The 18327-nt window shown below is 35.8% G+C and overlaps 1 protein-coding gene and 1 non-coding gene across 3 annotated transcripts in view; both read left to right on the forward strand.

The window, feature by feature from the left end:
* Lrba (LPS responsive beige-like anchor protein) overlaps positions 1–18327 on the forward strand; it is a 571922-nt gene that overhangs the window by 117228 nt on the left and 436367 nt on the right. For both annotated transcript variants that reach the window (XM_006976444.4, XM_042279232.2), the window contains exons 22-29: positions 1188–2243; positions 3528–3706; positions 4501–4654; positions 5009–5189; positions 6799–6926; positions 7328–7435; positions 9840–9999; positions 13112–13562. In XM_006976444.4, coding sequence (XP_006976506.1) covers positions 1188–2243; positions 3528–3706; positions 4501–4654; positions 5009–5189; positions 6799–6926; positions 7328–7435; positions 9840–9999; positions 13112–13562 — 2417 coding nt within the window. The remainder of the gene's footprint in view (positions 1–1187; positions 2244–3527; positions 3707–4500; positions 4655–5008; positions 5190–6798; positions 6927–7327; positions 7436–9839; positions 10000–13111; positions 13563–18327) is intronic.
* On the forward strand, positions 17992–18154 carry LOC121830655 (U1 spliceosomal RNA). Its single transcript, XR_006073872.2, has one exon. It is a non-coding gene; the product is annotated as a U1 spliceosomal RNA (small nuclear RNA).

The following is an 18327-nucleotide window of genomic DNA, read 5'->3' on the forward strand; positions in this document are numbered from 1 at the left end:
CATTTATTATGAGTTATACATTCTTAATATATGAAATAAAAAGATAACAATGGTGTCTTGAATAATTTCTCTTTTATCTCCTAGTTAGTAAATTTGAGTGCCAACTAAGTTGCAAGCAGTGGAAAAAAGTCTTGTAGTTAATAGCACATAAGTACCTTTAACTGGGAGTTTATAGAAGTGCTTTCCAAACATTACAAACAGCTATAGATTAGCAATCAAATGATTGTGAAGATTGATGACTAGTCTTTTAGCGGGTAATTTAGAACAATATCTGGTAATTAATAGTGAGTTATCAGTTTCTAGTCACAAATACCTTTAGAAAAACAGCATAAAAAGATAACAACAGTGGTAATTGTTTAATTACCACTTAGCTTTTAGACTGTTGGAATAAATTAAGGAGAAATTAGTGCACCAACTGAATTTAGAATTTTAAAAGCATTTTAAATCCTGAAAGTAAATGCTATCCAACCTGTGGTGTTTCTCCCCCCCTTAATAACTCAGTGTCCAGTCTAACATGACAGTAGGGTGATTATATCTTTTTTTTACATTCTTGATGTTTTGCTCTTCTGTTCTCTCTTACAAAGGCTCCAGCTTTTGTATTGTGCAGAAAGAGGGTGGGGCAAAAGAAGGGGACACCATTTGTATCCAGTTCAAACTTTGAAAGTAGTGGTTGACCTTTAGGGGAACATTTGGCTTTTTCTCCATTATCAAAATAACCGGTATCCATTAGCTAAGTATAAATAAGATTTTGTTTTTTATAGCTCTATTTAGAGATGCTGTAATATCAAGGATAATTAATTTATTTAAAAGTTTCTTCTGCCGACAAATGATAGAGAAATGTGTTTCCATGTCATGAAAGCTCTATATCATCCAGTGTGTAATGCTCTTTCTAATAGGTACACACTTAGATCCTAGTATAATATATAGAGAGGCTAGAAGAATAATGAATTCTTTTCTCATATATCTTTATGAGTAAGCTTTATTAGTAATTATGTTCTTGTCATTTTATGGTATGCCACCTGTTATCATTAAAATTATTTTTATCAAAATGAGGAATTATAAGTAGCATACGTTTTATCGTAATTAGCTATACATTTAAGAAATTATTGAAAGAATTTTAATTTTATGTTGTATAAGTGGTGCTCATTAAAATATAGTTCTTAATTTATTAAATGTATTTCTTGTAGGTTACTTTTGAAATACACAAAGAAAATCTTGCCAATATATTTAGGGAACAGCAGGGAAAAGGTGATGAAGGATTAGGGGTGTGTTCTTCAAGTCTGGTTCCAGAAGTAACTGGTGTTACCAGGGATGTTGATGGTTCCGTTGGGCCCCAGCACTCAGAGCTGAAGGATTCTCCTAACTCTCCTCATTTCGCTAGAAATAGTGATGAGAACTCAAGTATTGGAAAGGCAAGTTCAGTAGATTCTGCATCCAACATTGAGCTGCAGACACCTGATCCGTCTAATGACGAAAAGAAAATGGAGCAAGAAAACCAAGGGTTACTGGATCAAGCCGCTTTGGAAGGAATAGCAACAAACGAGACAAGGGATGCATGTGATTTAGAAGCATCTTCTGATGCGGTAGACTCTGTGACTCTTGTCTCTGATTCTTTTGAACTACCTGGCAAAGATACAGTTGTCATCAGCGAAATAAGTGCTTCCATAAGTTCCCCCTCAGAACAAGATGCTGCAGAGATACCAGAATTACTGGAAAAATCGGGAGTAGAGGAAGAAGAAGATGATGATTATGTCGAACTGAAGGTAGAAGGCAGCCCTACCGAGGAAGCCAGTTTGCCCACAGAGCTCCAAGATAGTAGTTTGTCTGTAGCTGCCTCTGAAGCCAGAGAAGGGCAAGACATGTGTGGCAATGACTGCGAAATTCAAGAGGAAACACCTATTACTAAAATTCAAAATGATACCGAAACTGGAGATTGTAAAGATTCTAGGTTCCCAACTGTGGCCACTCCAGGGCCTTTAGCTACCTCACCAGAAGCTCCTGTTTCCCAGACAACTGTACAGTCAGACATTGATGAGACGCTGGATGAGGGGATGAAAGCAACTAATGCTGGAGAAACTGAATCGGTTAGTGATTGTGCTGATCATGTTTCTGAGGCTCCTGCTACTTTCGAGCAAAAGATTGCTAAGCTAGATGTTTCCAGTGTTGCTTCAGATACTGAGAGGTTTGAATTGAAGGCCAGTGCAAGCGTAGAAGCACCACAGCCTCATCGACATGGGCTTGAGGTAATTATAGATACTGTCTTTTTTTTTTGGTTTTTCGAGACAGGGTTTCTCTGTGTAGCTTTGTGCCTTTCCTGGAACTCACTTGGTAGCCCAGGCTGGCCTCGAACTCACAGAGATCCACCTGGCTCTGCCTCCCGAGTGCTGGGATTAAAGGCGTGCGCCACCACCGCCCGGCTCTAGATACTGTCTTAAACTAAAAAAATATGTATGCATATTTTGCCTGTGTGTGTGTGTGTTTGTGTACACCATCTGTACCTCTGTTGTCTCTTTGGCATGAATTTGCACTAAGTTAAAGACAAGTGCGGGTACTTGTATTTGGTCAGTATAACATTACTAACGATTATGTAAGTGTACATATCAAGTGGTTACGTCATATTTGACAATTAGTTTGAATTTATGACTATTTACTCATTCATTTTGTGGTGCTGAGGATTGAATCCAGGGTTTTATGCATGCTGTGTAAATTCTTTCCCATTGATTATACTCTCAGCCCCAATGTGAGTTCATTCAATGGCAGTTTTTCTTATTATTTTAACACAGCATCACCAAACATTACCACTTTCAAACTTCAAAATTGTCATAAGTTTAGTTTATAAAGCAACTATACGAAATACTTGCTTTTCATTCTTCAACTAAATCAGTTCTAGCATATTCCTTTTCCAGTTAAATCTGGGACTGTGTATTTGCCATTGTATGAGTCTGGTTTCAGATTTAAGGGTCTGTTTGTACTATTAGAAGAGTCTGTGTGATTGAGAGGCACAGCTTTCTTTTTTTATCAGTATTTCACAGTGACATGTGGTACATGTGGTTGGATGCATTTGATTGCTTTTTTTCCTTTTTTCTTAACTTCTGTCCCTCATTTCCTCCCTTTCTTTTAGTTGTTGTTATTTTGTCTGCTCTTCATTATGTGGACTTTTGTTAATTCTTATTTTAACTAATGAAGAATAATTTAGTTACTGTCTGGATCATAAGTACTGTTGTCTTTGCTAATATTCAAAGTTAAAAACTGCTTGGTTGCTTTGTGAAATGCTACACTCTGGCAATGTCTGCAATAACATGGCTCCACAATAATTACTGTTGAATTGTGGTATTAGTATTATTGATGACTTTGCTTTAACTGTATGGTAAGACTACTCATTAATAGCTTTCTTCTGATTTTACTTTGTAGTGTCTTAGAATTTGAATATTTGTTAGATGCATTTTATGGAAGTTACTGAATTCTTTGCTAATTTCTTCTTTTGAAGTTAAACTTACTTTATTGCTTCTTAAACTTTTCTCTATTAGGCATCAAGGCAACAGGAACAGCCAGGGCAAGCAACAGTACCAGATGCTGTTGACCAACAAAGGAGGGACTCCAGATCGACCATGTTTCGCATTCCTGAGTTCAAGTGGTCTCAGATGCATCAGCGTTTGCTCACTGATCTCCTATTTTCCATAGAAACAGATATACAGATGTGGAGAAGGTTTGTTCATGTGTTCACTAGAGACGACACATCTAAATCAATTTTAGTCTCTCTTTCTGAGAAATTTATGTAAACATTTTACATAACATCAGACATTTGATTGAAAAAGCAGAATATAAATTATTTTATGTTAGTATTTTATCACATTAACTTTTATTCTCCATTCTGTGCATGGAATCCCGATTTGGACTACAAAGCCATAAAGATCCAAAATTTCCCTTATTAAAAATTGCTTAAGGTTTGCAATAACATTTTTTTTAGACTAGAATTAATTAGGAGGTAGGTATTCCAAGTGGGCTTGTTATTGTAAATGCCAAAATTTAGCTGAAATTCATGTACAACATTGTTCATATGTTTAGTATAAGAAATCTATATATTTTCCATTGTGTGATTTACAATTTTAAAAGAACCCAATTTGCTGATTTTTGTTTGTATGTGATTCTTACCATATTTAAAAGAATTTTATACCATTATGTAAGAAAGTAGTAGTAACAATTCATTTTAAAAGCACATGCAGTGCATTTGCCTCCTAATTTTTGATGTGACTTCTCAATCAACTATTTAAATCAAGTATATGATGACTAGTGTCTATGCTTTAGCAAAGCTATGTCTTGGACATAGACAGTGACTCTGTTGAAGAGAGTTTTACTTGTTCTGATGAAGTGGACACCCCCAATATCTGCTACATTTCCAGGGTGATTCAAAGGCATCTTCTTTTCTGCCTCTCTTTAAGCAGGCAAACTGTGATTTCCTTTCCTTAGCTTCATCAGTAAACATAATTTATCTTTGGACAGCCATTCCACAAAGACAGTTATGGACTTCGTGAATAGCAGTGATAATGTCATCTTTGTACACAACACAATTCATCTCATCTCTCAAGTAATGGACAATATGGTCATGGCTTGTGGAGGAATACTCCCATTGCTTTCAGCTGCTACATCGGCCACAGTAAGAACTTAACTACTACATACAATTGGTGTGAAATCAGGAATGCGGTGCAGTGGTTGCTTGTACATCATAACTGCTATGATAAAAAATGCATCACTATATTTATCTGAAAAGATTTTAGGATGTGTTGCAGGAATGAAAAACTTATAAAGAATGTTAATTTATTAGGCATGACTTAGCTCATGAAGAATATGATGAAAGTATTCTCATTGCTTTTTTTTTTTTAGATCAAAAGGGCAAGTCAGTCTATTGTTCTAGATCTCCAGAAAGCCTGGCCTTGAAAAAACTAGAAATTTAGGAATACAGCTGGTAAATGTGAATGTAGATATAATTACCAAACTTTATACTTTGCAGCATGAGCTGGAGAATATTGAACCTACTCAAGGCCTTTCAGTAGAAACCTCAGTGACATTTTTGCAGAGGCTCATCAGCCTTGTGGATGTACTTATATTTGCAAGTTCTCTTGGTTTCACTGAAATTGAAGCTGAAAAGAATATGTCATCTGGAGGAATTCTGCGTCAGTGTCTCCGACTGGGTAAGCTGTTAAAAGACGTCAGTTAACAATTATATTTAACATTTTCCATCATCCACACTGTTGGATGAGAGAAGGTGTATGCTTTCCATGTTGCTATATGTCTGCGTTTTGGTGTGCATAGTAGTAGCTAGCAGATTTGGTCGTGGGGTGGGTATAACCAACATGCTGCTTAGGTGATTCTGACTAACATTCACCCTTCTCTGTTAATGTCTCTTTTTTCTAAATTAGTGCTTTTCAAGTTTTATAAATCATCAGAAGATCTTCTTAGCATGTATATTTATCTTGGATGAGGCCCAAATTTGTTTTCCAAGTATCATGAGATGCTTATCCTTTTCTCTTCCTAACACACTTCAATAGGAATGTTCTAAGTGGGCATCACTCAAGTACACATTTATTCAAATCAGCTTAGATAGTTTATTAAAGTACTTAACAAAATCATTAAATCTCAGTTCTTCTGGGAACAGTTCTTATTTAAATGATAGAAATGATAGCAAATGTACTCAGAATGACTGGCTGTTTAGTGTTCTTTGCATAAGGTTTTCTGAGATTTGGTTAATTGACTTGCTTATGCAGAGAAGATAGTGGAGAGAGAGGGCCTAAGAAATGGAAGCAAACCCTTAGGAACTATGATTTTATGAAGACAGTAATTTATAAAAATAGTGCATAGAAGCTAATTAATGAAACATTTTCCTACATTTATCAAGAATATGTAATATAAATTAGTAAATGTCCATTATTGGACTTTTCTATGCCATTATAATTTTTACTTAAAAAAACCTTTCAGTATAGCTTTAGAGTTAGTATGCTCTAAAGAAATTGGTGTAGCAATTTATAGAAATTATTTTAAACGTTCATATTATGCATAACAATATAGAACCTATCATTTATTAACTTATGTCATTAGTGCTGATTTTGATATTTCAATAACAACTCTTTTATTCTTTTATCTATTAGAAAATTGTAGATCAAAAAATTAGGAAATTTATCTCAAATTTAAAACTATAATTAGTGCAGTTGAAATCTGAATTTAGATTTGTCTGCATAGGCCTGCCTACATCTTCAAACTTACTGGGATTTCTGAATTGGGCTGGCTCTGTGCTGCAGTGTTAGAGTAGTTGACTAGCACGCGGAGGCTCTGGCCTAGTACTTTGTGGTACAACAAGACAAACCATTTTTTAACCGATTCCTTTTCAGCAGAACTCCCTAAATCATTTTTGAGGGGGCCGGAGGACATTTTTTGAAACAGGATTCTATGAAGACCAAGTTGGTTTTGAACTTTCTGTCTAGGTGAATATTGTGATCCTCCTGCCTCCAAACCTTGCCACCAAACCTTGTTTTATGCTCAGGATAGGGGATTAAACCCAAAGTCTCAGGAGTGCTAGATAAGCACTCTACCATAATCTCTTTTCCCAGATCTTAACCATAACAGAGAATAAAATCAGACAATAAACACTAGGTGATAGTCTAGGGACATTTTAGGAATTGTTGAAGGTAATCTATTTTGAATAAAGTATAACAGGAATTGTACTGTGTAGATGATTTATATCTTTGTTGTAACCTTAAATATAATTTTTTTCGTTCCCAATCTTTTTCTTAAAATACATTATAGTGTGTGCAGTGGCTGTAAGGAATTGCTTAGAGTGTCAGCAGCATTCACAGCTGAAAGCTAGAGGAGATACAGCAAAAAGCTTGAAAACAGTCCATAGCCTGATTCCCATGGGGAAGTCTGCAGCAAAGGTGAGAGATGGAGCCATTCATTTCTCAAAAGCGTATTTGTTTTCCACAATGAAGACCCTAAAGTAGTTGGCTCATTTCAACACAAAGCTAAATAAGTCTGACATAGAGTCTAAGATAGTCATTTTCTTCTGTCAATATAACATATTTATGTTTAAATACATGGTAAATATTTGTCTATACTTAATCTTGTCTGCTTTTCCAATACTTTTTCTTGCTGCTATGTATGTTCCCCATGTGACTGCCCCTGCCATACCCAACCCCCACAAGGAAAGAAAAATAATATGAAAAAACAGTTTTTTCATGTTATGGCATGCTTTTCTGATACTTTACTGTGTTCATTGATTTTAAATCTGTTTAATGTGTATATGTATATGTATTATTATTACTATTTTATGTAATAGAGCCCAGTGGACATTGTGACTGGTGGTATATCTCCAGTAAGAGATCTTGAAAGGCTCCTGCAAGACATGGACATTAATCGGCTTCGAGCAGTTGTTTTCAGAGACATCGTAAGTTAACATAGTTCTTTGACAAATTCTCTTAGCTAGTATGTGCTTCCTCTTGGGCCCGAAGTCCTTAAAGTAGAAGCTCTGTGAAGTAATATAGATAGGTTCAACAGGCAGGCCTAGAAACCAGGTTTCTTGGCGATGCTTTAGAATCTTCAATGGTAAAAGGGATTATCTGAATAAACAGCTAGTTTATCAGTGAAGGAGCAATCCACTGTTACATAGGAAGCTCTGCCTATTCTTCCAATGTGCTCAGCAAGTCGACAAATTTCAGTTGTGTACTTTCATAATTCCCATTTTATAGGTGAAGAATTTGAGGTATGGAGAGCTTAAGTAACCTGGTCAAATGCTGTGGCTAATAAATGACAGTCAAATTGAAACCCGGCAATCTTGCCTCCAGAATCCTTGCACTTATTATAATAACATGTACTATCTCCTAACACTGTATTATTTTACTGAATGTTATTTTTTTCCCCTCAAGGAATTGTTAAAATGTAGTAAAGAACATATAATGAAATGTTTCTACTCTTGTGGTATTTTAAACTTTTTTATTTCTTGTTATTTATTTATTTATTTATTTATTTATTTATTTATTTATTTTTGAGGTAGGGTTTTATGTAGCCCAGGCTAGCTTTCACTCGCTGCCTCTATAGCCTCTCAAGAGCTGTGACTATAGTCATATGTCTTCCAGTATTTTTAACTTTTTAAAGAATAAAATAACTTAGTTTTAGCAGATTTTGATGTTATGTTTTTAAAGTTTTATAAAATATAAATATTAAGACAAAGCCATTTGTAATTTCACTACTAGAATACTATCTTTAGTAAATACTTGTTGAAGAACACTTACTGTATATTTTGTATTGCGTATCTTAAATATGTTTCCTATGAAATTTCCTGAGCATCGTTTTTCTTTTTCTTTCTCTGGTATTTTAGTACCCTCTTGTGTTCTTAACTAGGTCTTTATACAAGTATAGAATTTGGAGTATTGTTACTGCTCAGTGAGTTTTGAATATCTATTGAATAGTAGAGGATGGGGTGCTGTGTATGTAGTATCTCATTTATAGTCCCATCAGGAAGATGGCAGTATTTTTTTTTTTTTGTTGTTGTTGTTAGTAGAAAGAGGTGGAGGAAGTGAGTTAAAGATTTTTGTGATTTAATGGGATGAATAAAGATTTCGTTAGGCATAAGTAATCAATAGTTGACTAAGAAGACCACATAAGTAATTTGCCTAATGGTCATATCATTAGCAGTTGTAATACATGGCAGGAAAGAGATGTTTAATAAAAAAAGGAAAAATGTACATTTATCTTTTCTAACAAAACTAAGAAAGTTATACCTGCAAACTTACAAGGTACCATAGATTTTATCATACTAGTAATGTGTCTAAGAATTGCTTCAAGTAGACCTGTTATGGGAGAGTTTGATTATTTTTCTGAAGTTACTTCTGGAACTTCTGACAATAGTTATTATATTTTTAATTTAAATTTTTATTTTTTGAGAATTTCATATATGAGAACAGTAGATAATAATTGATGTTTTAATCTAATTGTTCCTTAGCTCCCATCTGTCTTTTAGGCAACAAAGCCAAAGGCGAGGGCGAGTACCAATTATCTTTAGACTTAGACGCTTCCCAGCTACCGCCTACTTGAGATGCCTTTGACTTTAGGATTTGACAGACACTTGATTTTTTTAAATTTAAAATAATCAAGCCTTTTCTGAGGTGTTATTAGAAGGGATGTGTGTGTAGCATCTTCTTGACTGGATACTGAGTCACTGATCTTCACATGCAGGTCATCTGTAGAGCTAGGATGGCTTCCTCCATGCCTCAGTTTAGTTTGTCCTTTTCTTTGAGGAAAATAATACTTTGTGTTTAGTCCTGACTTCTGTTTGCCTGTGATATTTAAATTCTCTGAAGATCCTTTTCCATCTGTTTCTCTATGTGACAGCTTTACTTTTTACTCCTGGATGTTTGTTCTGGATATGCTGGGTATCATAGTGCAACATTGCTGTGATGTTAAATTTATATATTTGGATTTTTATGATGAGAAGTAAAAGTAATCAGTTATCTTTATATTGTATAAATATATATCATTATAATTTGAGTCACCTTGTAAAGTATGGTATGTCTCTTAAGACTAAGCACTCAATTTTTAAAGTTGAATAATTAGGTTTTCTGTTTCTGTGTTTGTAAGTTTAAACATTTTCATTTAAAAGTACTGCCAAGAATATTCTTGACATTTTCTCAGATGTATTTTAGAATTATTATATTTAGTAATAAATTATTACACACTTGATACATTATTTTCTGTGCACATTGAAAGATTTGTGGACATTATCTATATTTAAACGTTATAACGTGAAATACAATTAAAATGTTACCAGGGGCATAAACTTTTGTTTTTCTCAGGAGGATAGCAAGCAAGCTCAATTCTTAGCTTTGGCTGTTGTGTACTTTATCTCTGTCCTGATGGTCTCAAAATACAGAGACATTTTGGAACCCCAAGATGAAAGGCACAGTCAGTCTCTGAAGGAAACTGGTAGTGAAAATGGGAATGCGTCACTTCCTGGTAAGTTTCCACGTTTTATTCCATGATACCCAAAGTTCAAACAAAATTTTCCTTGGTTAAGTCACTGATTCTGGAACTTCAACCCACCTGTATGTAGAGTGAGACCATAGCTTTGTATGTTTACCAACAACTCAATAGTTTGAATATTGTATCATTATTTACAGTTGTGAGATGAGTTTTGTACTGTAAGTGGACCATCTAATTAGAAGATGAGAAAGTATTATCCTTTATAAGAGTCCAGAGTTTTAAATTTAGTATTGGCTGTGAAGGGTAACTCAATCTTTTACAACAGAGTTCTAGGAAGTTGTTGAAACAATTAATAGCGATAACTGTAGTTTTAAAAATAGCTTTCAGTTACAGAAGTATAGTTAGGTAAGCAGCTTTGATAGTTACAGAACCAGCTGCACGGAGAGGAGGGGGTATTGTGTTTGTTTGTTTTTTTTTGTAGGTTTTCATCCAGTACCTATTAGGTACTTGTATTCATGTAGAGTCGAACCTACAGGAAGAATAAGACCCAACGCCATGAAGCTTATCTCTGGCAGGAAGAGACAGAAAAAAAATATATATATATTTTTTGGTTTTTCAAGACAGGGTTTCTCTTGTGTAGCTTTGTGCCTTTCCTGGAACTCACTTGGTAGCCCAGGCTGGTCTCGAACTCACAGAGATCCGCCTGCCTCTGCCTCCCGAGTGCTGGGATTAAAGGCGTGCGCCACCACCACCCGGCAAGAAAATGTTTTTTAATAGATAAATTTTATGGTGTTTTAGAGGGCACTAAAAGTGATAATAAATAAAATGTCAGGCATGACAGGAGAGATGGTTTATGCATTTTTATTTAAGTGAAATGCACAGTCATTGGAATGTTGAGTATAGTGTTAAAACTAATATGTATTTTAAAAGTAACACTCTGGGGCCCCTGTTCAGCTGATAAAAGCATTTGCCACACAACCCTAATGCTCTTAGTTCAGTCCCGCAGAATCCACCGTGGGAGGAGAGAACTGACTCCCGTATGTTGTCCTCTGTTCTACACATGTGCACCATGGCATGTACATATATATACACGTATATACACACACATACACATACACACACGTCACATGCACATTATTAACACATGTACAATATTAATAAATGAACTAAAACAGCTAAGTGACACTTTGGATTCTGTGTTGAGGATATACCTCCGAGTGGAAGGAGAACTAGTGTTCCGTTCTGGGCTGCCGTGTGACATAGCACATTGAAGTTAGTGGTTTCAAACTACAACTGTCTTCATAGTTCATGATTTCTGTGGTTGTCATTGGAGTATGGCATGGTGGGAATGCTCTCCCCTGCTCTAGATGTTTCTTGGAACTTGCAGTCCTAGATGGCTTTTCTGCTGTCCAGTACCTCAGCTGAGAGGGCTCTAGGCTGGGGCTGACTGAGAGAAGCAGCTCAGCTAGTGTTATTTTGGGTAGGGTCTTGATTCTTACATTAACTTAATTCTTTATTTTTCCCCATTAGTTTGAAAGGCTTTCCTGTTTCTATGTAGTCTCCCTCATTAGAGTAGAAGTCATTTAAATTTCTAAACAGAGTTGGTTTAGAGTCTGGAGTCTAGTCAAGTCAAGCCTGGAAGGCCTTATTAAAACTCAGCCTTGGAACTGGCTGTTATTTCTGATTCTCTTCTATTGGCTAGCCATTCTATTGGCCTAGCCCAGATAGAAGGATTTCTTAAGTGCCAGGAGGTGCGAGTCAGTAGGATCATTAAAATAATAGCCTTCCACTACCAGTTAAGTGCACTAATTCACTTGATATGATGACTTGATGGTTTATGGTTGTAACCACACAGCGGACAAAAGGCTGTCAGATTCTGGATATATTTGTGTGACAGAAGAACAGTATTTCTGAACATTAATGTGAATATTTAAAAAAGAAAATATATTCAATAATTAATATAAGTTATACTGGAGTAGATCAAAGGTGAAATATTTTAGTTTTCAACCTGTTGACTTTAGATATCTTGTGACATACAAGATGTAGGGAAGACAGTGAAATAGCAGAGTGCGCGCGCGCGTGTGCGCACACACACACACACACACACACACACACACACACACACACACACTCCCTTTGTGTGTGGGATGAGATTGTGGAGGTATTTGTAATATGGAGAGTGGGTGGAATAACTATTGGGAAATACATGTAGATAGAGGTGATAAGAGAACCAAGAATGGAAAGGACCAAGTATTGACCTCTAATTTCCTTGAAAAAGGAAAAAGAAGTTGAAGATATTAATGAGAACCACTGGTGAGGTGATAGGAAAAATCAACAACTATGAGTCAAGGAGAAAAATAATTATCGAACTGCAGAGACCATCTCGCAGTTGCTTTGCTGTCAAGTGCTATTAAGGGTGGAGGACTGATCTTTAAATTTGGCAAGGTGTAGGTTTTGGGTGAACTTGAAAAGAGCATGTTGGTTAGAATCATTGGAAGTTTGGTCGGAGAGAGTGAAGTTAAACAGCAAAATGGGGCTGTTTGGGCTAGGGATATAGCTCAGTTGGTAGAGTGCTTGCCTAGCATGCATGACACCCTAAGTTTGATTTCCTAACCCCTCATCAACTGGTTATAGTGGCACATGTCTGTAATCTCAGTACCCGAGAGGTGGAGAGAATAAGATTAGAAGGTGAAGGTCTTCTTTGGACTCATAGCAATCCCGGGATACATGAGACCCTGTCTCGGCAGGGATGGGGGTGCTCCTCAAGGAACTGAATCACCAGCAGCATTTATTTATTCTGCATATTGGAGGGCTTGACCATTTTTTCAGCAGTGGAGACTATGTGTGGGGTAGAAGTTTTTACTTTATCTACTGTTGGCATTCAACTTTGTGTTATAATCCATGCATATGTTGCAATCATTTTTGAAGGCTATTGTGGGTATTTATTATTTATTCATTTTAGCATCTATTTTGGATATAAGATAATTCATTCCCTCATTATATGTTATAGTTTATATTAATAGTTTCTGATTTTGAGAGAACATGACACATATTTCACAAAATCTTAGATGACTGCTGGGACTTGAATATACCTTTAAAAATTTAGTTCTTGATTTTTTAATTTATTCTTCTGTTCCTGGTTAAGATGCCGAAAACACACCGGCAGAGTTTAGCCATTTAACTCTGTCATCGGTGGAAGAATCAGTGGAGGGCACCTCATCTACTCGAAGGAGGGACTCTGGCCTTGGTGAGGAAACAGCATCTGGCTTAGGAAGCAATCCGTCTGTGGCTTCTCCAGCAGCGCCTCTGGGTGTCAGCGCGGGTCCAGATGCCATCAGTGAGGTGCTGTGCACTCTTTCTTTGGAAGTCAATAAATCTCAGGAAACAAAAATTGATGGAGGAAACGAGTTGGATAGGAAGGTGACACCATCAGTTCCAGTTTCAAAAAATGTCAATGTGAAGGACATTCTCCGGAGCTTGGTTAATATGCCAGCAGATGGAGTCACAGTGGATCCGGCCCTTCTGCCCCCAGCCTGTCTTGGTGCTCTTGGAGATCTGTCTGTTGACCCTCCGGTGCAGTTCAGATCTTTTGACAGGTATGTAAATAATCCTTTGTTTTATTATGCTGATGTTTGCAAATTGTAGAGGTAACCAGGAATTCAGTATGAAAGTCTAAATTTTGTGGCTTCAACATTAGAGTAGAATGTTTGGATCTAATTTATTTAAAAAAAGTGTAGTTTTATTGTGTGGTTTGTGCAGTATTTCAAACTTTTATTTATTAACATCTTACATGCCACTAAAATGATGTTAGGTATATTTTTAGTAGTGCACGTTGTGTGTAAAAGAACCTTTTTGTTTTTTGGTTCCACCTCAGGTATTGCTTGAACTTACAATAGCTTCCCATCATTCCCCTGCTTCCGGCCGTGCTAGCCTTTGTGAAAACAACAGAAATGGGAATCTAGATGCCAGCAGATAAAGGAATTCAACCAGGGGTTCTGGGCCTGGGCAGTTTGAGAAAGCTAACTACAGAATCTTTGTTGATTGTGCAGCCCTCAGGAATTTTTTAAAAAGAGATTTGCCCATTTCTCTATCTAGTCAATTTATGTGTGTTGTTCAAGATGCTGCCCAAGGCCTCAGTATTGCTAGAGAGGTGATCTACTACCAGTTGTAATCTACGATCAGCCTGCTTGGTCATTGTCTTTATATTTTATAAAGTTTTCTTATGTTCTACCTCCAACACATAGTTATTGATTGAATAATTTTAAAAATTAGTATTTTTATCTAGAAACAAACTAATGTACAGAAAAGTTCCTACTACAAATTTTTTTATTTTTATTGAGACATAAGTTGCTAATATGATACTTAGATATTTTTAATACTTTCTGTGTTTCCTATATAGATATACCATTATTTTTAAATAAGAAAACTAAAATTGATATAATGCTTTTTCAATCTTAAAATACTAACTATAATTATTTCCTAAATTTCTTTAAAATTATTTACTATTTTTATTTATTCTATCACAATTTTTTATGTTTATATAATGTACTTCAATCATTCCTGCCTCATTTTCCTCTTATCCCCATCCACCTCCCGTTAAACCCCTTTTTCCCAGCAAGCATCCTCCCTACTTTGATTTGTGTGTGTGTGTGTGTGCTTCACTGCCCTAGTTTATTTATTTAAATTATGTATGTCTGTGTGCAGATATGTGCCCATGAGTGGCAGGTACCTGTGGAGGACAGAGGATCCCTTGGAGCTGAAGTTAAGAGTAGTTGTGAACCAACTGACATGGGTTCTGGAACTGAATTCTGGTCCTTTGCAAGAGTAGTACATGCTGTTAACTACTGAACCATTCCGCTTTTTCACACACACTGCATTTCATCAGGATTCTTTTCATGAGTATGGAGAGTGGGTTATTTACTTGAGCAAGGACAATTTACCAGTTGCTATACTACTGAGGAATTTGACTCTTCATCCTCCAGCAACCGTTTTACTTCTGTAGCTCCTTAAAGAGGGGTGGTGCCTTATGAGGTTCCATGTTCCCCCCTCCATCAATGCAGATTTTGTGCAGATAACCACTGTTTTTGTAAGTTCATAGGTACTACAGTGATGCTGTTTCTAGGAGACAGCATTTCATAGCACTTCTTCCCATCCTCCAGCTCTTACATTGTTTTTGCTCACTCTGTTGTAGTGATGTTCCCTAAGCCTTAGGAGTCACTTATTCCCCACAGTTTGGCCAGTTATGAGTTTGTCTCTTAACTGGTGCTTTCTGCAAACAGAATTTTCTCTGACCAAATCTAATTGATCACAGTAGTAATCTTATGTGTAAAATTATAAATATTTAGAAGGTAGTTCAACAATATATTCATTTAGAAAAACAATAGCTGTAGGTTCCTTTGTCTAGTTCCTATAACCTCCCATCCATGATCTTTGGACTAGGTTTATAATACCAGACATGAGTTCCCTTCTGTGGAGCTGGCCTCAAATTCAAGCAGAAAATGGTTGGTCATTCCCATAGCAATTGTGCTCCTTACTATTGCACTGGTGAGAACATGTGGCCTAGGCTGGTGATGTCGCTTGCAGAATTCTCAGTTTGGTAGGACTTGTCATGATTTTTCCCCTTCAGCAGCAAGTATAATACCTTCTGACTCCAGGAAAGCTAGCCAGCAGGGAGGAAGCTTCCAGTTCAATTTTCACTTGATTTTTCTGTCTCCTATAACCAAAGTGTGTTTTAGCAATAGGGTCTTATCATCTGGTTTCTGTGGGCAACCAACAGCCGTGGGAATAGCCTGTTCAATAACAGCCTTTTAAGTCAAATGATCCAAATCTTCAAGTCTTTGAGTGTCCCTCACTTTATATTTATCTAATGTTGCCTTAGAATTAGACTCAGGTTTGTACATCTTTGTGAGAAATATCACAGAAGTGACAGCTTCTCCTTGTTGCTTCCTGTCCAGTGGCATATGTAAGGCTTTGTTACTGATGCAGCTTACTCTGGTCAGTGATTACAATGGTATGCACCAAGTTTCTCTACTGTTATGTATTCCTTGTGAATAGAGGCTATAAAATTTCATCACTATCGGATTTTCTGTTCATTCATTGTTGACTTAAGGTTCTCTGTTTCATTTGGTGACTTCTGATATTAGAGGCTTCTGCATATTAGACTATGTAGTAATATATTTTTCAGTTAGCTCAGTTTTTGCCCTCTATAATTCCCTCTTTTGTAAATAGCACCTTACTATGTTGTCCAGGCCAGCTTCAAATTCTTCAGCTCAAATGATTGTCTTGCCATAGACTTTTGAACTCATGGTAATGCTGTCTTGGTCAAGACTGGGATTATGGGTATGAGCTACCATTCCCATTTTAAAATTAACTTAAATTTGTGCTAGTGTTAATAATAAGAAACAATTGGGTGGCTAAATATTTTAATTGGCTGTGTCTTATTAGTATACTTAAAATGTTTTTTATGAATGACCAAAATTTTTATTTTGGCATTTATTTACTTTTCAATAATGTTCAAATTAAATCTCTTTTCTCAGTGCCTTAAGTGAGATTATGCATCTGCTTCAGGAATCCTGCTTAGGATTCCTGTCCTTTAAAAAGGTTTGTTAAAGTAAGAAAGAAACAATAATTTTGCTAGTGGCATTTTTCACGATGTTCCGTAGAACTTAACATGTCTGGTATGCATTTAACATTGTCTGATGGAGCACAATCTTCTCTGTCTCTCCTCTTATCTTTTTTTCTTAGCAAGAGACACCTTTTGAAAGATTTTTCTTGAAGCCCTGGGCCAATGGAGTGTCTTTGGAAATTTCAAAGCATCCCTCTGATCATGTATTTATCTCAGGAATGCTGTGCCAGAAATCAGAACTCTCCTCATATCTTCAGAATTATCAACTCCCAAGCAATAGCTGGGAAGTTTAGAGTAACAGCTCCATGAGTGAACCCTTGCTGAAAGGCTGCCAGGTTCAGTGTCTGTGAAAGGGAAGGTGTTTGTGTTCATTCCCATGCCAAGATTCCTGCTCTTATCTAATTTGGAGATCCTTGCTGGCGATTAATGGGTACCAGGGATTTATCTTGATAAAGTTCAAGGACTGGTCTGTGTTTTCAGCTGAATCCTTAGGGACTAAAGTACTCAGCTAAAATATTTTTTTTTTCCTGTTGGTGAACCATTTCATTTAACCATGTTAAATAAAATAGCAATGTAAAGGTTTGTGATATTTTGAACTGATATGATTTTATAATGAAAATTCTGAAACTTGTCTGGAAGATATTATTGCTGTTTATTTTGTGCTTATTACTAATTAAATGAAAGAACCTTCAAAGTCCCTAATTTAGGAAAAATGATGATAAAACAACAGTTTTTTTTTCACTTGTTATTTGTGGAACTATAAAAAGTACTAAAAAATCTGTACAGTAATTCAGATCATTACTTGTTTCATAAACATGAAGACAGATTTTGAGTTTATTTTTTAAGTAGAAACTTAAGGCCTAGGACATATTCAGTGGTGGAGTTTGTGCTTGTCTGTGCCAGATCATGGGTTGAATACCCAACACTAGAGTCAGAGATGGAAGAATAAAAAAATAAATGTACTTGATAACAGTAGATTCTCAAGTGAGCTCTGTGTGTAATGCATTTTATTTTTTTCAAAGAGACTACAAAATATTTTATTTTTGTATAGCTAATTCTCATTAAAGAGTGGTAAGTTTAAATTTTTAGGTTATCTTTTCAAAATTTAGAATGTGCTTTCCTAGTTTAGATTTATGCTTACAAGAAGAGCAGAATGGGCTAGAAATCTCTTCTGCTGAAGGCTTTAGTCTTCACACTGAAACTTTACTGTAGTAATAAAATGAAAATATGCAATATGTGCACATTATTTATTGCACTTTAATTAGATCATGTGATTTTGAATTTTATTTTAATACAGCCCAGAGCTTTAGTAGTATTGTGTTATTTCTTAGAAGTGATTTGAATCAGGTAATGATTTAAAAATTATTAATTTTATTTTTTGTGTGTACTAAATCATAGTTAGAATAAACAGCAGGGGAGAAAACATGATTACAAAGGTGATTTTCCAAAGATCAGTCTTATCCATTACACTATAGATGTGCTGACCCTTGAGATTTCCCCAAATGTGGGAAACTTGACTGCGTAATTTCTGGTAGTGGGGAACTGTCTTTATGCTCTCCCCTATTAAAATTAAAAAATAAAATAAAGCATCATTTTCTATTTATTATCAGACATGTTTTTGTAATTTAACAGTGTATGCATAATTTCTTATCTTGAAACTCTTAATTTTTGTTCTATATAGGTGATTATAATAAAGATGTATTTAAGTGTTAACATGAATACAATGGTTGGAGAAC

Source organism: Peromyscus maniculatus, chromosome 6 (assembly GCF_049852395.1).
Source record: "Peromyscus maniculatus bairdii isolate BWxNUB_F1_BW_parent chromosome 6, HU_Pman_BW_mat_3.1, whole genome shotgun sequence".
In the NCBI taxonomy this organism is placed as follows: domain Eukaryota; kingdom Metazoa; phylum Chordata; class Mammalia; order Rodentia; family Cricetidae; genus Peromyscus; species Peromyscus maniculatus.